The sequence below is a fragment of the Epinephelus lanceolatus genome, chromosome 11 (assembly GCF_041903045.1).
Source record: "Epinephelus lanceolatus isolate andai-2023 chromosome 11, ASM4190304v1, whole genome shotgun sequence".
In the NCBI taxonomy this organism is placed as follows: Eukaryota; Metazoa; Chordata; class Actinopteri; order Perciformes; family Serranidae; genus Epinephelus; species Epinephelus lanceolatus.
In genome coordinates, this window is record NC_135744.1 from 45194104 (window position 1) to 45215788 (window position 21685).

Below are 21685 nucleotides of genomic sequence, written 5' to 3' on the forward strand. Positions count from 1 at the left end.
GTCGGTTCATCAGTTTATTTCTGTTTCATTTTTACATGACATCATTAATTTATTTTGTGCCAAAGAATTTCAGATCAACAGACATGAAGACAGAAAACAGCTGTTTCTCTGAGACTTCAGGGACAGTTGGACAAACCTCTCGCTGAAATTTCCTACTGACATTGAACATACTACAGCTTCTATCTACAGGTGCTTCAGCCAATCAGGAGGCAGCCGTTATATATGTACTGTTATATATTCCTCAACATGTCCGTCTGTACATTCAGCGATGTGCTGACACATCTGGTGACGTCAGCAAATCATTCAGGATATGTTTAATGACCCTCCATGCTGTCATTTGTGCCTGACATGCAAACTGCAGGTCAAAGCTTTGTCTGTGGTGAGTTCACTGAGCGGCTCAGGAGGCGTTCAAGAGCGGCTCAGAAAAACAGAACTTTGTATGCACCAGTCAAACACATGCTCCGTCATCAGTTTATTAATCTTTTTAATATGTTTTTTTTCTTCTGCATCATATTTCATATATGTATGAGGTATCTAAAGTACTGTAGTGTAACAGAGTGTCAGGACACGTCAGGAAAAACATCTCGTGGGAAAAACTCAACTTTACAAGCAAGTAGTCAAATTATTGTAATCAACAAGCTATAAGGCCGCTCAAGAAAAAGTCATGATTTTATTAAAAATACATCTATAATTTTTTCCTCCAATTATGACTTTATTGAAATATTTCTACTTTGAGTAACATTACATTTTTTATTTATTTTTATTACAACTTTTTTCTCCCGACATTATTATTTTAATCTCAAAACATTATGACTTCTGCCCCCAATTTTACTTTATTGCCAACATATCTTTTCCTCAAATTATTATGACTTTATCTTTAATTATTGCTTTTTCTTAAATTATTTCAACTTTAACTGAAATTATCACAATTGTTTGTGTTTGAGCTTCTTCCGAGGTTTTCTGCGATGTGTTTTCTCGACAGTGACACCGACACTCTGTTTGTACTGAAACATTCTGTAGAAATAAATTTGTTGATGTCTCTCCTCCATAGAAACTTGTGAACGACTGTAACCATGGTAACCTCTTACCTGCCATCCCATGTGACATGAAGATAAAAGAAACAACAGGTAAGTGGATCAACATGACATCAGCATTTCAGAAACACTTACTGCGGCTCTTGAAACCGACTCTGGAATATTTCACTAAAGCTTGAAGCAAGTACACACAGGAGGCTTTTCTCCTTATCTCAGTGTCAGTCTGATTAAGGGGAAGTTTAAGGGTAAATCAGAGCTCAGAGTTTAAGGGGGAGTTTAAGGGTAAATCAGGGCTCAGAGTTTCAGACATGAATCCTCCCGAAATCTTCGTCACATGATGGTGAAACATTGGTAAAGTATGACGGTGTGGTTTCATTCAGCTGATTCAGATCACCGTTTCCCAGAATTCCCTGTGTTTGTCTTTATTTACGACCCAATCGTCCTGAGTTTTATTGTATCATGATTCTACGGACAGGAAACAGAGGAAGTGATTTGTAGGTCTGGTACATGTTGATCATTCCCGGTCCTGTCAGGTCCACTAACACAGAAAACCCATGTAAGCATCATGTTAGCATCATGTTAGCATTATGTTAGCATCCTAAAACCTTCAATCCATTCATTCAATCTGCAGTCAAATACCTAGCAACACGGTCGCTACGCTAAGCTAGCCAACGACTGGTGAGAGTTCAAACAGGTGTATTTCTGGTCCGATAAACAGAAGGCGACGGTGGTCTCCGGGACGTCGCTGGTGATGGTGAAGGCGGCACAATCGGCCGGTTGGACCACCAGAGACACGCGTACACGTGTTGGTGTGGAGACACCTCCGAGGTCTTGGCAAACTCATTTTTAGTCCTGGAGAATCAGCAACCTCTGCTGACATGTGTCTCTGGTGGCCCCGCCCCCTTCATTAGGAGGTAGCGGCCTGTTTACGAAAAGTTTCGAAGAACGCTAGCATCCCCTTCCTCACGCTGCTGTTGCCGTTGCCCTTGGTTATCCGCGGCATCATCATGTTGCTGCTGCTGCTGCCATGGAGACGGGAGGCGAGAGGAGGGAAGGCATCCATGGAGTTGGCCCGTTTGACTTTTGATGGGGCTGCACGCCATGACTTGGACCTCGGGGGAGGAGTCTGAGCCACCAGACACTTCTGATACTGAACCTGACGGACAGGAAGGAACTGGAATCAGTGTTAAGTGTGCGTCGACCACCAGGGGGCAGAAGAACACCAGAGTCTATGGAACTGAATCTGTCCGTGTGCTGTAAGGTCCCCGTAAGGTATGAATGACCTGGAGTGTTTGCGTGCTGTAAGGTCACCGTAAGGTATGAATGACCTGGAGTGTTCGCGTGCTGTAAGGTCCCCGTAAGGTATGAATGACCTGGAGTGTTTGCGTGCTGTAAGGTCCCGTAAGGTATGAATGACCTGGAGTGTTCGCGTGTTGTAAGGTCACTGTAAGGTATGAATGACCTGGAGTGTTCGCGTGTTGTAAGGTCACCGTAAGGTATGAATGACCTGGAGTGTTTGCGTGCTGTAAGGTCACCGTAAGGTATGAATGACCTGGAGTGTCTGTGTGTTGTAAGGTCCCCGTAAGGTATGAATGACCTGGAGTGTTTGCGTGCTTTAAGGTCCCCGTAAGGTTTGAATGACCTGGAGTGTTTGCGTGCTGTAAGGTCACCGTAAGGTATGAATGACCTGGAGTGTCTGTGTGCTGTAAGGTCCCCGTAAGGTTTGAATGACCTGGAGTGTTCACGTGCTGTAAGGTCACCATAAGGTATGAATGACCTGGAGTGTTTGCGTGCTGTAAGGTCCCTGTAAGGTATGAATGACCTGGAGTGTTCGCGTGCTTTAAGGTCCCCGTAAGGTTTGAATGACCTGGAGTGTTCGCGTGCTGTAAGGTCACCATAAGGTATGAATGACCTGGAGTGTTTGCGTGCTGTAAGGTCCCCGTAAGGTATGAATGACCTGGAGTGTTTGTGTGTTGTAAGGTCCCCGTAAGGTTTGAATGACCTGGAGTGTTCGCGTGCTGTAAGGTCACCGTAAGGTATGAATGACCTGGAGTGTTTGTGTGCTGTAAGGTCCCCGTAAGGTATGAATGACCTGGAGTGTTTGTGTGTTGTAAGGTCCCCGTAAGGTTTGAATGACCTGGAGTGTTCGCGTGCTGTAAGGTCACCGTAAGGTATGAATGACCTGGAGTGTTTGTGTGCTGTAAGGTCCCCGTAAGGTATGAATGACCTGGAGTGTCTTTGTGTTGTAAGGTCCCCGTAAGGTATGAATGACCTGGAGTGTCTGTGTGTTGTAAGGTCCCCGTAAGGTATGAATGACCTGGAGTGTCTGTGTGTTGTAAGGTCCCCGTAAGGTGTGAATGACCTGGAGTGTCTGTGTGTTGTAAGGTCCCCGTAAGGTGTGAATGACCTGGAGTGTTTGTGTGTTGTAAGGTCACCGTAAGATATGAATGACCTGGAGTGTTCGCGTGCTGTAAGGTATCAATGACGTGCAGTTGTTTTTTGTTTTAAGGTCTAAATCAGGATGTACCTGTTCAGGTGTGTACTCACCATACATGCGGCCTGGACGGCCTCAGACAGGATCCCTGCGTCCGGTTCACACCAGAAGACATGACATTCAAATTGTTGTGTGCCGCCATCAACAATCACAGCGAAGGTGTGGCTGTCGTGGCCGACGCCCAGAAAGGTGAGGAAACGTACCTGACACTCCCAGAGAGGCTCCTCCCCTTCCTGTCAAGAACCAATGAGAGAGAGGGTCAGCTGACCTGTCACCTAGTGGGTTAACAGATTATGTAGTGACGGCGGTACCTCTCCCCTCCACAGAGACAGGATGTTGTCAGTGACGTGGATCACCGCCGGCTCCCACTCGTCTCTGTCTGTGGAGTTCATGATGCTCTCTATCGCTCTGTTCAACACCTCCATACCTGCATCATAACCAGACTCCTGGTCACCACGGTAACCACCAGGTGTGTTTTATTACGTAATTAGCACCTAATTAGTCGGTACATAATAACATCACTTTTTACAGGATCATTATCAGTTTGTTTACACTGACTGAACCAATCACAGAGCTGGATGTTGTGTTCAGGCATGTTCAGGTGTGTTCAGGCATGTTCAGGTGTGTTCAGGTGTGTTTGTGTCTTACCCATCGCTCTGGACACTGGCAGGTTACCGATGTACTGGACCTCAAACTTTTGGACCTGCTGTCGCACGGCCTCCAGAAACTCCACTGAAACAACAACAAACTATCAGCAGACAGCCAATCAGAGACCAGCAGGTGACGTCAGAGAACAGGTGAGTCACCTTGTCTGGGCAGGTCTTCAGGTGAGATGCTCTCCATGGTCAGGGAGCGGGACGGCCGCATCAGCGTCTTTTCTGACATCATCTACGGAGAAATTAAACCATCACGTTCACCTGCAGAACAAAATTCCCTTTGTCTTTACTGCTAAGTAGCTAATGCTAGCATGCTAGCTAACATGCTAAGCTAAGATGCCAAGCTTCACACATGAGAGTATCACCTGTCGTTCAGGTGATGTTAACAACTGACCTTGGAGCACATCTCATGCAGCGCCGTGGCGATGGCTTTGGCCGGAGCGTTGCAGCGAAACACGTGACACTTCAGCACACAGCTGTCCTTATCACCCGCCACAAACGCAAAGTCCCTGAATGCACCACACACACACACACACACACATACATACAGTGTCATGATGTTGTGACCAATCAGCTGATGGACCGACAATCATGTGATCAGCAGGTGAATCAATAAATGACCCTGACATATATCGGAGGCTGTGAGGTGCAGCTTTATGTGAAGAGGTAAAGGTAGAGAGGTTTACCTGTCCCTGCCCAGGTGAAGGGGTGGGGGGCGGGGCGTGTTAAAGAAACAGAGAGAGTGACAGGGTTAGCGCAAACTGACAGGTAAACAAACTGAAAGGTGGGTTTGATTTTAACACCTGAGCATGCAGAAACAAACTGTGAGTGTGTGCTGTTAGCCTAGCTTAGCTTAATGACTGGAAGCAGGAGGCATTGTTAGCCTAGCTTAGTAGAAAAACTGAGAGCAGGAGGCAATGTTACCCTAGCCTAGCACAGAGACTAGAGGCAGGGGGAAGTGTTAGCCTAGCTTAACGTAAGGACTGGAAGCAGGGGGAAGTGTTAGCCTAGCTTAGCATAATAATTGGAAGCAGGAGGCAGTGTTAGCCTAGCTTAGCATAGAGACTGGAGGAAGAGAAAAGTGTTAGGCTGGCTTAGCATAATAATTGGAAGCAGGAGGCAGTGTTAGCCTAGCTTAACATAATTACTGGAGGAAGAAAAAAGTGTTAAGGTAAGCTTAGCATAATGAGTGGAAGCAGGAGGCACTGTTAGCCTAGCTAAGCATAGAGACTGGAAGCAGGGGGAAGTGTTAGCCTAGCTCTCTCGACCAGCTCTCCCCTGGTATATTTTTTTGGGTGGGACAGTGAAGGAATGACTCGCCTTACTGTGAATTATTCTGCCTCTGATATTCTTATATTAACTCTAACCAGTCTCATTCAACCTGGTTAACCAACAACGAGTGTTAGCCAATCGGAGGCAAAGGGCGGGTCACGCCTTCACCATCCTCAGAAGATAAAATCTGCCCACCTGTGTCTTATCTACATGTAGTTTATTTGAACAGGTGTAGAGATGTGACCTTGACTCCAATTGGCTCACCTGCCATTGTTGCAGCCCACCCCCCACACACGGATGTTGATGATTGGCTGACAGTGCAGAGGGGTGTGGTCTAAAGGGTCCAACAGGGTCAGAGTGTCTTTTTTCAGAACCAGCATCATCTCCCGACCCTGCAGACAGGCAGACAGACAGGCAGACAGACAGCATTATACCACCCTGCTGTGTAAAACATAAATGAAAACTGAACACAGTTCGGAGATATTTAGTTAGTTAGTTAGTTAGTTAGTTTAGTTTTATTTGAACATAATGTTAAAAACAGACAGTATAAAATTTACAAGATTAAAAAGGAAATGTGCCGGAGAGGTTAGAAGCCACAAAAGGCTTATCAAAGAACCTGCCCTCAATTAAATCATACAATAATGATAAGAAATAAACAAGAGAGATCAAAAAAAAAGAAAAAAAGGGGGAGAAGGAAAGCAGAAGCAGAAGAAAGAGGAGGAAATCAAGACAAAAGATGACAGGTAGCAAATAAAATGAACAAAATCAATATAAGATTACGTGTTTGACGATGAACAAACAACTAAGAATTAGTCAGACCAAAAACAAGGAGAATCCAAACAAGGAAAATAATAATAAATAAATAATTCCACATTAAAGTTGATTAATTAAATACTTTTTCATTTGATTTTTGAAGATTGCCAGTGAAGATGATGCTTTAAGAGATGGTGACAGGTTGTTCCAGAGAGATGGTCCTCTATAACTCAGTGAGAATTGAGAAAGGGAAGTCTGACAGAAAGGGTGATGGATGTCATTGGACTGTCTCGTGGAGGATGAGTGAATATCAGAAGAAAAAATGAAAAAATTTGAAAAACACTAGGTAAGTCCTGAGTTAAATGTTTGAATGTATACATAAATACACAAATCTGGTATTTGGTGCTCTGACACGTTCTCCCTGTGTCAGCGTGGGTTTCCTCCAGGTGCTCTGACACGTTCTCCCTGTGTCAGCGTGGGTTTCCTCCAGGTGCTCTGACACGTTCTCCCTGTGTCAGCGTGGGTTTCCTCCAGGTGCTCTGACATGTTCTCCCTGTGTCAGCGTGGGTTTCCTCCAGGTGCTCTGACATGTTCTCCCTGTGTCAGCGTGGGTTTCCTCCAGGTGCTCTGACGTGTTCTCCCCGTGTCAGCGTGGGTTTCCTCCAGGTGCTCCGACATGTTCTCCCTGTGTCAGCGTGGGTTTCCTCCAGGTGCTCCGACGTGTTCTCCCCGTGTCAGTGTGGGTTTCCTCCAGGTGCTCTGACATGTTCTCCTGTGTCAGCGTGGGTTTCCTCCAGGTGCTCTGACGTGTTCTCCCCGTGTCAGCGTGGGTTTCCTCCAGGTGCTCTGACGTGTTCTCCTCGTGTCAGCGTGGGTTTCCTCCAGGTGCTCTGACGTGTTCTCCCCGTGTCAGCGTGGGTTTCCTCCAGGTGCTCTGACGTGTTCTCCCCGTGTCAGCGTGGGTTTCCTCCAGGTGCTCTGACGTGTTCTCCCCGTGTCAGCATGGGTTTCCTCCAGGTGCTCCAACATGTTCTCCCCGTGTCAGCGTGGGTTTCCTCCAGGTGCTCCGACATGTTCTCCCCGTGTCAGCGTGGGTTTCCTCCAGGTGCTCTGACATGTTCTCCCCGTGTCAGCGTGGGTTTCCTCCAGGTGCTCTGACATGTTCTCCCTGTGTCAGCGTGGGTTTCCTCCAGGTGCTCCGACATGTTCTCCCCGTGTCAGCGTGGGTTTCCTCCAGGTGCTCTGACCCCCAACAGGATAAGCGGTTACAGAAAATGAATGAGTCTGAACATTGAATATCTCTGTGCTGTATTTAACTGTATATGAGTCAGACAAGTTTACAAATCACTGTTTTCCTTAATGGTTTACAGAGTCCAGCTGATCCTGAGTCAGGGTCGTACATCTGAACAGGTTTAATCCACATTGTGGTTTACTTTCATATTCTGGGTCAGTTTGTGATTGAATCAGACAGACAGACGGACATAGACGGACAGGTGAAGGTTCAGCAGGTGTCTCACCTCCCCCCAGGCTCCCTGTCTGTCCCTCTGCTCGGGGCTGCTGCAGTGAGACAGCTGCTGGATGACGTTGCTGACAGCCAGACTGCTGCGACCGGGAGACAGGTCCTCCTCCTCCACCTCCAGCCAGCCCAGAGAGCGCACTGCAAAACACTGACAGACAGACACACAGGGAGAGGACAGACAGACACACAGGGAGAGGACAGACAGACACACAGGGAGAGGACAGACAGACACATAGGGAGAGGACAGACAGAGTCAGATGATGAGATTAAGTGGTCAGTGAGTCGTTGGGTGAAAAACAGGGAAACCAGGGCACAGACAGATGGATGGACAGAGAGAGAGAGAGAGAGAGATTAAGTCAGATTAATGAAAAGTGTGGTAGAGAGCGGTCGACACAGAGCAGGAGAGATTAGAGCAGATTAGAGCCGACTGACAGGAAATCAGCTTTCACTCTGGTTCATGTCAACACTGCTCCTGTCGGTCATGAAGTCATCATCAGCTTCCTGTGACATCACCATTAGGATAGTGTGAGTGAACGCAGCACAGGAATGAGGACGTTCATGAGAAGGTTCTGAATCTAAAACATACTTTAATGAAACAGAAAAACCAAATGTGTCTCACTGAGACAAGAAGAGACGTGTCGTATGATAATTGTTGTTGTTGTTGTTGTCATGTTACCTTGGTGTTGGGGTCGTGGTTAGTGAGATAATCTTCATGCCATGAAGACCTGAAAGAAATATTTCACATTTAGAAATTTATATTATCTGTGTGTGTGTGTGTGTGTGTGTGTGTGTCTGTGTGTTACCTGGGCTCAGGTGGTTTGCTGGTCTCTGTGGTGGAGCTCTGCTGTTCAGCCTCCTCCTGCTGAGACACAACACCACAGAAGAAGACAACACATCAGACAAACCTGCTCATCTGAACCAGGTTAAATTAAACTCATCAGATTAAATTAAACTAAATTAAAGTCAGCAGGATAAATTAAACTCACCAGGTTAAATTAAACTAAATTAAACTCATCAGGTTAAATTAAACTAAATTAAAGTCAGCAGGTTGAATTAAACTCACCAGGTTAAATTAAACTAACCGGGTTAAATTAAAATCACCAGGTTAAATTAAACTAAATTACAATTACCAGGTTAAATTAAACTAAATTAAAGTCAGCAGGTTAAATTAAATTAACCAGGTTAAATTAAACTCAACAGGTTAAATTAAACTAAATTAAAGTCAGTAGGTTAAATTAAACTCACCAGGTTAAATTAAACTAACCGGGTTAAATTAATATCACCAGGTTAAATTAAACTAAATTAAACTCATCAGGTTAAATTAAACTCACCAGGTTAAATTAAACTAAATTAAAGTCAGCAGGTTAAATTAAACTAACCGGGTTAAATTAAAATCACCAGGTTAAATTAAACTCACCAGGTTGAATTAAACCAACCGGGTTAAATTAAACTCAGCCAGTTAAATTAAACTAAATTAAAGTCACCAGGTTAAATTAAACTCACCAGGTTAAATTAAACTGACCAGGTTAAATTAAACTAACCGGGTTAAATTAAAATCACCAGGTTAAATTAAGCTCACCAGGTTGAATTTAACCAACCGGGATAAATTAAACTCACCAGGTTAAATTAAACTAACCGGGTTAAATTAAAATCACCAGGTTAAATTAAACTAACCAGGTTGAATTAAACTCAGGAAGTTGAATTGAACTCAGCAGGTTAAATTAAACTCACAAGATTAAATTAAACTAACCAGGTTAAATTAAACTCAGCAGGTTAAATTAAACTAAATTAAAGTCAGCAGGTTAAATTAAACTCACCAGGTTAAATTAAACTCAGCAGGTTAAATTAAACTAAATTAAAGTCAGCAGGTTAAATTAAACTAAATTAAAGTCAGCAGGTTAAATTAAACTCACCAGGTTAAATTAAACTAACCGGGTTGAATTAAACTAACCAGGTTGAATTAAACTCACCGGGTTAAATTAAACTCAGCAGGTTAAATTAAACTAACCAGTTTAAATTAAACTATCCAGGTTAAATTAAACTAACCAGGTTCATTTTGACTAACTGAGTTAAGTTAAATTAAGCACAATAATTTGGGCTAACGAGGTTCATTTAAATTAACAAGGTTAAGTTGTATTTGTTAGACACTTTTGTTTTATTTTTAAAGATATTTTTTGGGGCTTTTTAGCCTTTAATGGACAGGACAGACAAGTGTGAAGTGGGAGAGAGAGAGGGAGAGACATGCAGCAAAGGGCCACAGGCTGGAGTCAAACCCGGGCCGCTGCGGCAACAGCCTTGTACATGGGGCGCCTGCTCTACCACTAAGCCACCGGTGCCCCGGACACTTTTAACTGGTTAAATTGAACTAACCACGTGAGTTAATGAGGTAGTAACCTGTGTTTCGAGCAGCTGTGGCGTCCCACTGAGGCGAGGGTGTTGCCACTGGGTGGCGCCGGTGGGAACGTGCCAGTAATAAGTTCCTGTAGAGTCTTTGATGGTTCTCCAGCCGGAGGGGAGGTCTGGGTCCAGCAGCAGGTTCTGGTCCGTCCAGATGTTGTCTGCACACATACACAGACACACACACACACACACACACACACACAGTATCAGAGCTACTGAAGCATGTATTTATCTGTAGTAAACATGTCTGTGTTGATGTGACGAGTCCAACAGGTTCTGATGGTGTTTAGGTTCACACACAGTCTGTGTGTGTGTGTGTGTGTGTGTGTATGTGTGTGTTGATCAGTGTGTATCAGTGTGTGTATCAGTGTGTATGAGTGTGTATCAGTGGACTCTACTGAGCTTCTGTTTCTACTGACTTCATTTATGTGTCCATCAGGGCCGATTGCTCTGAGACAACAAGGGAAGCTGAACTTCCCCTAAACTTTCATAGAAGAAATGGTCAAATATGCACTATTGAATTTACATTAAAATAAGAATTTATATTGCATTAAACGTGCACTAGGATGCATTTCATCATGACTATGATGTTCAAACGTCACCAGTTTTCAAACGCGACCTCCGTGTCATACATTCTCGTGTCAGCACGGTGGACGCGGAGCCTCCAAGCATTCCTATGAGACAGCGCTAAGTAGGTTCTTTTCATGCAGCAAAGCGAGACGGTCATTGGATAAATGCGACAAAATCGTCACTTCCAGGGAGGCTCAGCTTCCCTGGGACCTGATGGAGCAGTAGGCAGGAGAGGACACTCGGTGTCTGCATGATGATTGGAGGAATTGTCTAAAAGGCTGAACCTCTTTGTGATTGTGGGCAGATGTTAGGGACAAATGTTAGGGACAGATGTTGGGGACAGATGTTGTGGGCAGATGTTAGGGACAAATGTTAGGGACAGGTGTTGGGGACAGATGTTAGGGACAGATGTTGTGGACAGATGTTGGGGACAAATGTTAGGGACAGATGTTAGGAACAGATGTTGGGGACAAATGTTAGGGACAGATGTTGGGGACAGATGTTGGGGACAAATGTTAGGGACAGATGTTGGGGACAAATGTTAGGGACAGATGTTAGGGACAAATGTTAGGGACAGATGTTGGGGACAAATGTTAGGGACAGATGTTGGGGACAGATATTAGGGACAAATGTTAGGGACAGATGTTGGGGACAGATGTTGGGGACAAATGTTAGGGACAGATGTTGGGGACAAATGTTAGGGACAGATGTTAGAGACAGATGTTGTGGGCAGATGTTAGGGACAGATGTTAGGAACAGATGTTGGGGACAAATGTTGGGGACAGATGTTGGGGACAGATGTTGTGGGCAGATGTTAGGGACAGATGTTGGGGACAAATGTTAGGGACAGATGTTGGGGACAAATGTTAGGGACAAATGTTAGGGACAGATGTTGGGGAAAAATTTTAGGGACAGATGTTGGGGGCAAATGTTAGGGACAGATGTTGGGGACAGATGTTGGGGACAAATGTTAGGGAAAGATGTTGGGGACAAATGTTAGGGACAGATGTTAGAGACAGATGTTGTGGGCAGATGTTAGGGACAGATGTTAGGAACAGATGTTGGGGACAAATGTTAGGGACAGATGTTGGGGACAGATGTTGTGGGCAGATGTTAGGGACAGATGTTGGGGACAAATGTTAGGGACAGATGTTAGGGACAGATGTTAGGGAAAAATGTTAGGGACAGATGTTGGGGACAAATGTTAGGGACAGATGTTGGGGACAGATATTAGGGACAAATGTTAGGGACAGATGTTGGGGACAGATGTTGGGGACAAATGTTAGGGACAGATGTTGGGGACAAATGTTAGGGACAGATGTTAGAGACAGATGTTGTGGGCAGATGTTAGGGACAAATGTTAGGGACAGATGTTGGGGACAAATGATAGGGACAGATGTTAGGGACAAATGTTAGGGACAGATGTTGGGGACAGATGTTGGGACATATGTAAGGGACATATGTTGGGGACAAATGTTAGGGACAGATGTTGGGGACAGATGTTAGAGACAGATGTTGTGGGCAGATGTTAGGGACAAATGTTAGGGACCGATGTTGGGGACAAATGATAGGGACAGATGTTGGGGACAGATGTTAGGGACAAATGTTAGGGACAGATGTTGGGGACAGATGTTGGGACATATGTAAGGGACATATGTTGGGGACAAATGTTAGGGACAGATGTTGTGAACAGATGTTGTGGACAGATGTTAGGGACAAGTGTTAGGGACAGATGTTAGGGACAGATGTTGGGGACAAATGATAGGGACAGATGTTAGGGACATATGTAAGGGACAGATGTTGGGGACAAATGTTAGGGACAGATGTTGGTGACAGATGTAAGGGACAGATGTTGTAGACAGAAGTTGTGGACAGATGTTGGGGACAAATGTTTGGGACAGATGTTAGGAACAGATGTTGGGGACAGATGTTAGGGACAGATGTTGTGGACAGATGTTGGGGACAAATTTTTGGGACAGATGTTAGGAACAGATGTCGGGGACAAATGTTAGGGACAGATGTTGGGGACAAATGTTAGGGACAGATGTTGGGGACATATATTAGGGACAAATGTTAGGGACAGATGTTGGGGACAAATGTTGGGGACAAATGTTAGGGACATATGTTGGGGACAAATGTTAGGGACAGATGTTAGAGACAAATGTTGTGGGCAGATGTTAGGGACAAATGTTAGGGACAGATGTTGGGGACAAATGTTGGGGACAGATATTGGGGACAAATGTTAGGGACAGATGTTGGGGACAAATGTTAGGGACAGATATTGGGGACAAATGTTGGGAACATATGTTAGGGACAGATGTTAGGGACAGATGTTGGGGAAAGATGTTAGGGACAGATGTTGGGGACAAATGTTGGGGACAAATGATAGGGACAGATGTTAGGGACATATGTAAGGGACAGATGTTGGGGACAAATGTTAGGGACAGATGTTGGGGACAGATGTAAGGGACAGATGTTGTGGACAGATGTTGGGGACAAATGTTTGGGACAGATGTTAGGAACAGATGTTGGGGACAGATGTTAGGGACAGATGTTGTGGACAGATGTTGGGGACAAATGTTTGGGACAGATGTTAGGAACAGATGTCGGGGACAAATGTTAGGGACAGATGTTGGGGACAAATGTTAGGGACAAATGTTAGGGACAGATGTTGGGGACAAATGTTGGGGACAAATGTTAGGGACATATGTTGGGGACAGATGTTAGGGACAGATGTTGGGGACAGATGTTGGGAACATATGTTAGAGACAGATGTTAGGGACAGATGTTGGGGACAAATGTTAGGGACAGATGTTGGGGACAGATGTTAGGGACAGATGTTGGGGCCAGATGTTGGGGACAGATGTTGTGGACAAATGTTAGGGACAGATGTTGGGGACAAATGTTGGGGACAAATGTTATGGACATATGTTGGTGACAGATGTTAGGGACAGATGTTGGGGACAGATGTTGGGAACATATGTTAGAGACAGATGTTAGGGACAGATATTGGGGACAAATGTTAGGGACAGATGTTGGGGACAGATGTTAGGGACAGATGTTGGGGCCAGATGTTGGGGACAGATGTTGGGGACAAATGTTAGGGACAGATGTTGGGGACAAATTTTGGGGACAGATGTTGGGGACAAATGTTAGGGACAGATGTTGGGGACAAATGTTAGGGACAGATGTTAGGGACAGGTAGGAGCAGTGGTGTGGAGCAGACCTGTCCAGTACAGAGTGTTCAGAGTGTCCAGAGGTCAGACAGGAAGAGGACAGGAAACTGTAGAGGACCTGAATAATTAATGACCCTCAGAGACGTGAAGCGCTGAGTCAGCTGACTGAGAGACGGCAATATGGTGAATATATATGGGGGGGGGGGGGGGGCGTGGTCAATACAGCGACTCGTTAACTCGACTCGAGGAGGAAACTCAGCTGAAATCATTTTTATTTCCACACTGTACGAACTCCTGACAGACGGTTCTGTTCAGCTGCTGGAGAACAAACAGGAAACATTTACAGTAAACACAGGAAGTTTACTAACGGTGTCTCAGCCACTGCATCACAACAAATAAACAAACAAACAAATAAACAACTTTTAACTACCTGGTTTGTCAGATCCAAAACATAGACCTATCCCAGGTCTCAGGTCTCTGTCTGATGCAGCAGGTCAGGTGTTTATATGTTTTTAAAAATGATTCCAGAATTCAAGATCCATCATTTTGGATCAGTGATTCTCTGCTCCGGGCTACAGCTACGTACTGACAAACAGCAGGGCTACGGCTACGTACTGACAAACAGCGGGGCTACGGCTACGTACTGACAAACAGCGGGGCTACGGCTACATATTGATAAACAGCAGGGCTACGGCTACATATTGATAAACAGCAGGGCTACGGCTACGTATTGACAAACAGCGGGGCTACGGCTACATATTGATAAACAGCAGGGCTACAGCTACGTACTGACAAACAGCGGGACTACAGCTACGTATTGACAAACAGCGGGGCTACGGCTACGTACTGACAAACAGCGGGGCTACAGCTACGTATTGATAAACAGCAGGGCTACAGCTACGTATTGACAAACAGCGGGGCTACAGCTATGTATTGACAAACAGCGGGGCTACAGCTACGTATTGACAAACAGCGGGGCTACAGCTACGTACTGACAAACAGCGGGGCTACGGCTACGTACTGACAAACAGCGGGGCTACGGCTACGTACTGACAAACAGCGGGACTACAGCTACGTATTGACAAACAGCGGGGCTACGGCTACGTACTGACAAACAGCGGGGCTACAGCTACGTATTGATAAACAGCGGGGCTACGGCTACCTACTGACAAACAGCGGGGCTACGGCTACGTATTGATAAACAGCAGAGCTACAGCTACGTACTGACAAACAGCGGGGCTACAGCTACGTATTGATAAACAGCAGGGCTACGGCTACCTACTGACAAACAGCAGGGCTACGGCTACGTATTGATAAACAGTAGGGCTACAGCTAAGTACTGACAAACAGCGGGGCTACAGCTACGTATTGATAAACAGCAGGGCTACGGCTACCTACTGACAAACAGCAGGGCTACGGCTACGTATTGATAAACAGTAGGGCTACAGCTACCTACTGACAAACAGCAGGGCTACGGCTACGTATTGATAAACAGCAGGGCTACGGCTATGTACTGAGAGACACCTACGGCTACGTACTGACAAACAGTGGGGCTACGGCTACATATTGATAAACAGCAGGGCGACGGCTATGTACTGATAAACAGCGGGGCTACGGCTACATATTGATAAACAGTGGGGCTACGGCTACATATTGATAAACAGCAGGGCGACGGCTATGTACTGATAAACAGCGGGGCTACGGCTACGTATTGATAAACAGCGGAGCTACAGCTATGTACTGATAGACAGCAGGGCTACGGCTACGTATTGATAAACAGCAGGGCTACGGCTACGTACTGATAAACAGCAGGGCTATGGCTACATATTGATAAACAGCAGGGCTACGGCTACGTACTGACAAACAACAGGGCTACGGCCACGTACTGACAAACAGCAGGGCTACGGCTATGTACTGATAAGCAGCAGGGCTACGGCTACATATTGATAAACAGCAGGGCTACGGCTACGTACTGACAAACAGCAGGGCTACGGCTACGTACTGATAAACAGCAGGGCTACGGCTACGTACTGACAAACAGCGGAGCTACAGCTATGTACTGATAGACAGCAGGGCTACGGCTTCGTATTGATAAACAGCAGGGCTACGGCTACGTACTGATAAACAGCAGGGCTACGGCTACATATTGATAAACAGCAGGGCTACGGCTACGTACTGACAAACAACAGGGCTACGGCTACGTACTGACAAACAGCAGGGCTACGGCTATGTACTGATAAACAGCGGGGCTACGGCTACATACTGATAAACAGCAGGGCTACGGCTACGTACTGACAAACAACAGGGCTACGGCTACGTACTGACAAACAGCAGGGCTACGGCTATGTACTGATAAACAGCGGGGCTACGGCTACATATTGATAAACAGCAGGGCTACGGCTACGTACTGACAAACAGCAGGGCTACGGCTACGTACTGACAAACAGCAGGGCTACGGCTACGTACTGATAAACAGCAGGGCTACGGCTACATACTGACAAACAGCGGAGCTACAGCTATGTACTGATAGACAGCAGGGCTACCGCTACATATTGATAAACAGCAGGGCTACGGCTACGTACTGACAAACAGCGGGGCTACAGCTACGTATTGACAAACAGCGGGGCTACAGCTATGTATTGACAAACAGCGGGGCTACAGCTATGTATTGACAAACAGCGGGGCTACAGCTACGTACTGACAAACAGCAGGGCTACGGCTACGTACTGACAAACAGCAGGGCTACGGCTACCTACTGACAAACAGCGGGGCTACGGCTACGTATTGATAAACAGCGGAGCTACGGCTATGTACTGATAAACAGCAGGGCTACGGCTACGTATTGATAAACAGCAGGGCTACGGCTACGTACTGACAAACAACAGGGCTACGGCTACGTACTGATAAACAGCAGGGCTACGGCTACGTACTGACAAACAACAGGGCTACGGCTACGTACTGACAAACAGCAGGGCTACGGCTACGTACTGATAAACAGCAGGGCTACGGCTACGTTTTGATAAACAGCAGGGCTACGGCTACGTACTGACAAACAGCGGGGCTACGGCTACGTATTGTTAAACAGCAGGGCTACAGCTACGTACTGACAAACAGTGGGGCTACGGCTACGTATTGACAAACAGCAGGGCTACAGCTACGTACTGACAAACAGCGGGGCTACAGCTACGTATTGATAAACAGCAGGGCTACGGCTACCTACTGACAAACAGCGGGGCTACGGCTACGTATTGATAAACAGCAGGGCTACAGCTACGTACTGAGAGACACCTACGGCTACGTACTGACAAACAGTGGGGCTACGGCTACATATTGATAAACAGCAGGGCGACGGCTATGTACTGATAAACAGCGGGGCTACGGCTACGTATTGATAAACAGCGGAGCTACAGCTATGTACTGATAGACAGCAGGGCTACAGCTACGTATTGATAAACAGCAGGGCTACGGCTACGTACTGACAAACAACAGGGCTACGGCTACGTACTGACAAACAGCAGGGCTACGGCTATGTACTGATAAACAGCAGGGCTATGGCTACATACTGACAAACAGCGGAGCTACAGCTATGTACTGATAGACAGCAGGGCTACGGCTACATATTGATAAACAGCAGGGCTACGGCTACGTACTGACAAACAACAGGGCTACGGCTACGTACTGACAAACAGCAGGGCTACGGCTATGTACTGATAAACAGCAGGGCTACGGCTACATATTGATAAACAGCAGGGCTACGGCTACGTACTGACAAACAGCAGGGCTACGGCTACGTACTGACAAACAGCGGGGCTACGGCTACGTACTGACAAACAGCAGGGCTACGGCTACGTCTTGACAAACAGCGGGGCTACGGCTACGTATTGATAAACAGCAGGGCTACGGCTACATACTGACAAACAGCGGGGCTATGGCTACGTATTGATAAACAACAGGGCTACAGCTACGTACTGACAAACAGCGGGGCTACGGCTACGTATTGATAAACAGCAGGGCTACAGCTACGTACTGACAAACAGCGGGGCTACAGCTACGTATTGATAAACAGCAGGGCTACGGCTACGTATTGAGAGACACCTACGGCTACCTACTGACAAACAGCGGGGCTACGGCTACGTATTGATAAACAGCAGGGCTACGGCTATGTACTGAGAGACACCTACGGCTACGTACTGACAAACAGTGGGGCTACGGCTACATATTGATAAACAGCAGGGCGACGGCTATGTACTGATAAACAGCGGGGCTACAGCTACATATTGATAAACAGTGGGGCTACGGCTACATATTGATAAACAGCAGGGCGACGGCTATGTACTGATAAACAGCGGGGCTACGGCTACGTATTGATAAACAGCGGAGCTACAGCTATGTACTGATAGACAGCAGGGCTACGGCTACGTATTGATAAACAGCAGGGCTACGGCTACGTACTGATAAACAGCAGGGCTATGGCTACATATTGATAAACAGCAGGGCTACGGCTACGTACTGACAAACAACAGGGCTACGGCTACGTACTGACAAACAGCAGGGCTACGGCTACGTACTGATAAACAGCAGGGCTACGGCTACGTACTGACAAACAGCGGAGCTACAGCTATGTACTGATAGACAGCAGGGCTACGGCTACGTATTGATAAACAGCAGGGCTACGGCTACGTACTGATAAACAGCAGGGCTATGGCTACATATTGATAAACAGCAGGGCTGCGGCTACGTACTGACAAACAGCAGGGCTACGGCTACGTACTGATAAACAGCAGGGCTACGGCTACATACTGACAAACAGCGGAGCTACAGCTATGTACTGATAGACAGCAGGGCTACGGCTACGTACTGACAAACAGCAGGGCTACGGCTATGTACTGATAAGCAGCAGGGCTACGGCTACATATTGATAAACAGCAGGGCTACGGCTACGTACTGACAAACAGCAGGGCTACGGCTACGTACTGATAAACAGCAGGGCTACGGCTACGTACTGACAAACAGCGGAGCTACAGCTATGTACTGATAGACAGCAGGGCTACGGCTACGTATTGATAAACAGCAGGGCTACGGCTACGTACTGATAAACAGCAGGGCTATGGCTACATATTGATAAACAGCAGGGCTACGGCTACGTACTGACAAACAACAGGGCTACGGCTACGTACTGACAAACAGCAGGGCTACGGCTATGTACTGATAAACAGCGGGGCTACGGCTACATATTGATAAACAGCAGGGCTACGGCTACCTACTGACAAACAGCAGGGCTACGGCTATGTACTGACAAACAGCAGGGCTACGGCTACGTACTGATAAACAGCAGGGCTACGGCTACATACTGACAAACAGCGGAGCTACAGCTATGTACTGATAGACAGCAGGGCTACGGCTACATATTGATAAACAGCAGGGCTACGGCTACGTACTGACAAACAGCGGGGCTACAGCTACGTATTGATAAACAGCAGGGCTACAGCTACGTATTGACAAACAGCGGGGCTACAGCTATGTATTGACAAACAGCGGGGCTACAGCTATGTATTGACAAACAGCGGGGCTACAGCTACGTACTGACAAACAGCAGGGCTACTGCTACGTACTGACAAACAGCGGGGCTACGGCTACGTACTGACAAACAGCGGGGCTACGGCTACATATTGATAAACAGCAGGGCTACGGCTACGTACTGATAAACAGCAGGGCTACGGCTACGTACTGACAAACAGCGGGGCTACGGCTACGTATTGATAAACAACAGGGCTACAGCTACGTACTGACAAACAGCGGGGCTACGGCTACGTATTGATAAACAGCAGGGCTACGGCTACGTATTGAGAGACACCTACGGCTACCTACTGACAAACAGCGGGGCTACGGCTACGTATTGATAAACAGCAGGGCTACGGCTACATATTGATAAACAGCAGGGCTACGGCTACGTACTGACAAACAGCAGGGCTACGGCTACGTCTTGACAAACAGCGGGGCTACGGCTACGTATTGATAAACAGCAGGGCTACGGCTACATACTGACAAACAGCGGGGCTACGGCTACGTATTGATAAACAACAGGGCTACAGCTACGTACTGACAAACAGCGGGGCTACGGCTACGTATTGATAAACAGCAGGGCTACGGCTACGTATTGAGAGACACCTACGGCTACCTACTGACAAACAGCGGGGCTACGGCTACGTATTGATAAACAGCAGGGCTACGGCTATGTACTGAGAGACACCTACGGCTACGTACTGACAAACAGTGGGGCTACGGCTACATATTGATAAACAGCAGGGCGACGGCTATGTACTGATAAACAGCGGGGCTACGGCTACATATTGATAAACAGTGGGGCTACGGCTACATATTGATAAACAGCAGGGCGACGGCTATGTACTGATAAACAGCGGGGCTACGGCTACGTATTGATAAACAGCGGAGCTACAGCTATGTACTGATAGACAGCAGGGCTACGGCTACGTATTGATAAACAGCATGGCTACGGCTACGTACTGATAAACAGCAGGGCTATGGCTACATATTGATAAACAGCAGGGCTACGGCTACGTACTGACAAACAACAGGGCTACGGCTACGTACTGACAAACAGCAGGGCTACGGCTATGTACTGATAAGCAGCAGGGCTACGGCTACATATTGATAAACAGCAGGGCTACGGCTACGTACTGACAAACAGCAGGGCTACGGCTACGTACTGATAAACAGCAGGGCTACGGCTACGTACTGACAAACAGCGGAGCTACAGCTATGTACTGATAGACAGCAGGGCTACGGCTACGTATTGATAAACAGCAGGGCTACGGCTACGTACTGATAAACAGCAGGGCTATGGCTACATATTGATAAACAGCAGGGCTACGGCTACGTACTGACAAACAACAGGGCTACGGCTACGTACTGACAAACAGCAGGGCTACGGCTATGTACTGATAAACAGCGGGGCTACGGCTACATATTGATAAACAGCAGGGCTACGGCTACGTACTGACAAACAGCAGGGCTACGGCTACGTACTGATAAACAGCAGGGCTACGGCTACATACTGACAAACAGCGGAGCTACAGCTATGTACTGATAGACAGCAGGGCTACGGCTACGTACTGACAAACAGCAGGGCTACGGCTATGTACTGAGAGACACCTACGGCTACGTACTGACAAACAGTGGGGCTACGGCTACATATTGATAAACAGCAGGGCGACGGCTATGTACTGATAAACAGCGGGGCTACGGCTACATATTGATAAACAGTGGGGCTACGGCTACATATTGATAAACAGCAGGGCGACGGCTATGTACTGATAAACAGCGGGGCTACGGCTACGTATTGATAAACAGCGGAGCTACAGCTATGTACTGATAGACAGCAGGGCTACGGCTACGTATTGATAAACAGCAGGGCTACGGCTACGTACTGATAAACAGCAGGGCTATGGCTACATATTGATAAACAGCAGGGCTACGGCTACGTACTGACAAACAACAGGGCTACGGCCACGTACTGACAAACAGCAGGGCTACGGCTATGTACTGATAAGCAGCAGGGCTACGGCTACATATTGATAAACAGCAGGGCTACGGCTACGTACTGACAAACAGCAGGGCTACGGCTACGTACTGATAAACAGCAGGGCTACGGCTACGTACTGACAAACAGCGAAGCTACAGCTATGTACTGATAGACAGCAGGGCTACGGCTTCGTATTGATAAACAGCAGGGCTACGGCTACGTACTGATAAACAGCAGGGCTATGGCTACATATTGATAAACAGCAGGG

The 21685-nt window shown here is 46.8% G+C and overlaps 1 protein-coding gene across 2 annotated transcripts in view; it reads right to left on the reverse strand.

The window, feature by feature from the left end:
- apbb3 (amyloid beta (A4) precursor protein-binding, family B, member 3) overlaps positions 1 to 21685 on the reverse strand; it is a 38907-nt gene continuing 17222 nt past the window's right edge. Inside the window, exons 2-12 of one of the 2 annotated variants that reach the window (XM_078172702.1) lie at positions 10123 to 10286; positions 8532 to 8587; positions 8405 to 8453; positions 7727 to 7876; positions 5721 to 5848; positions 4579 to 4693; positions 4335 to 4416; positions 4177 to 4260; positions 3840 to 3955; positions 3582 to 3761; positions 1 to 2190 (exon numbers count right to left, since the gene is read on the reverse strand). In XM_078172702.1, the coding sequence (XP_078028828.1) occupies positions 1942 to 2190; positions 3582 to 3761; positions 3840 to 3955; positions 4177 to 4260; positions 4335 to 4416; positions 4579 to 4693; positions 5721 to 5848; positions 7727 to 7876; positions 8405 to 8453; positions 8532 to 8587; positions 10123 to 10286 (1373 nt within the window). In that variant the 3' untranslated portion in view covers positions 1 to 1941. Of the gene's footprint in view, positions 2191 to 3581; positions 3762 to 3839; positions 3956 to 4176; positions 4261 to 4334; positions 4417 to 4578; positions 4694 to 5720; positions 5849 to 7726; positions 7877 to 8404; positions 8454 to 8531; positions 8591 to 10122; positions 10287 to 21685 lie in introns of both variants that reach the window. The other variant, XM_078172701.1, reaches the window with a different exon arrangement.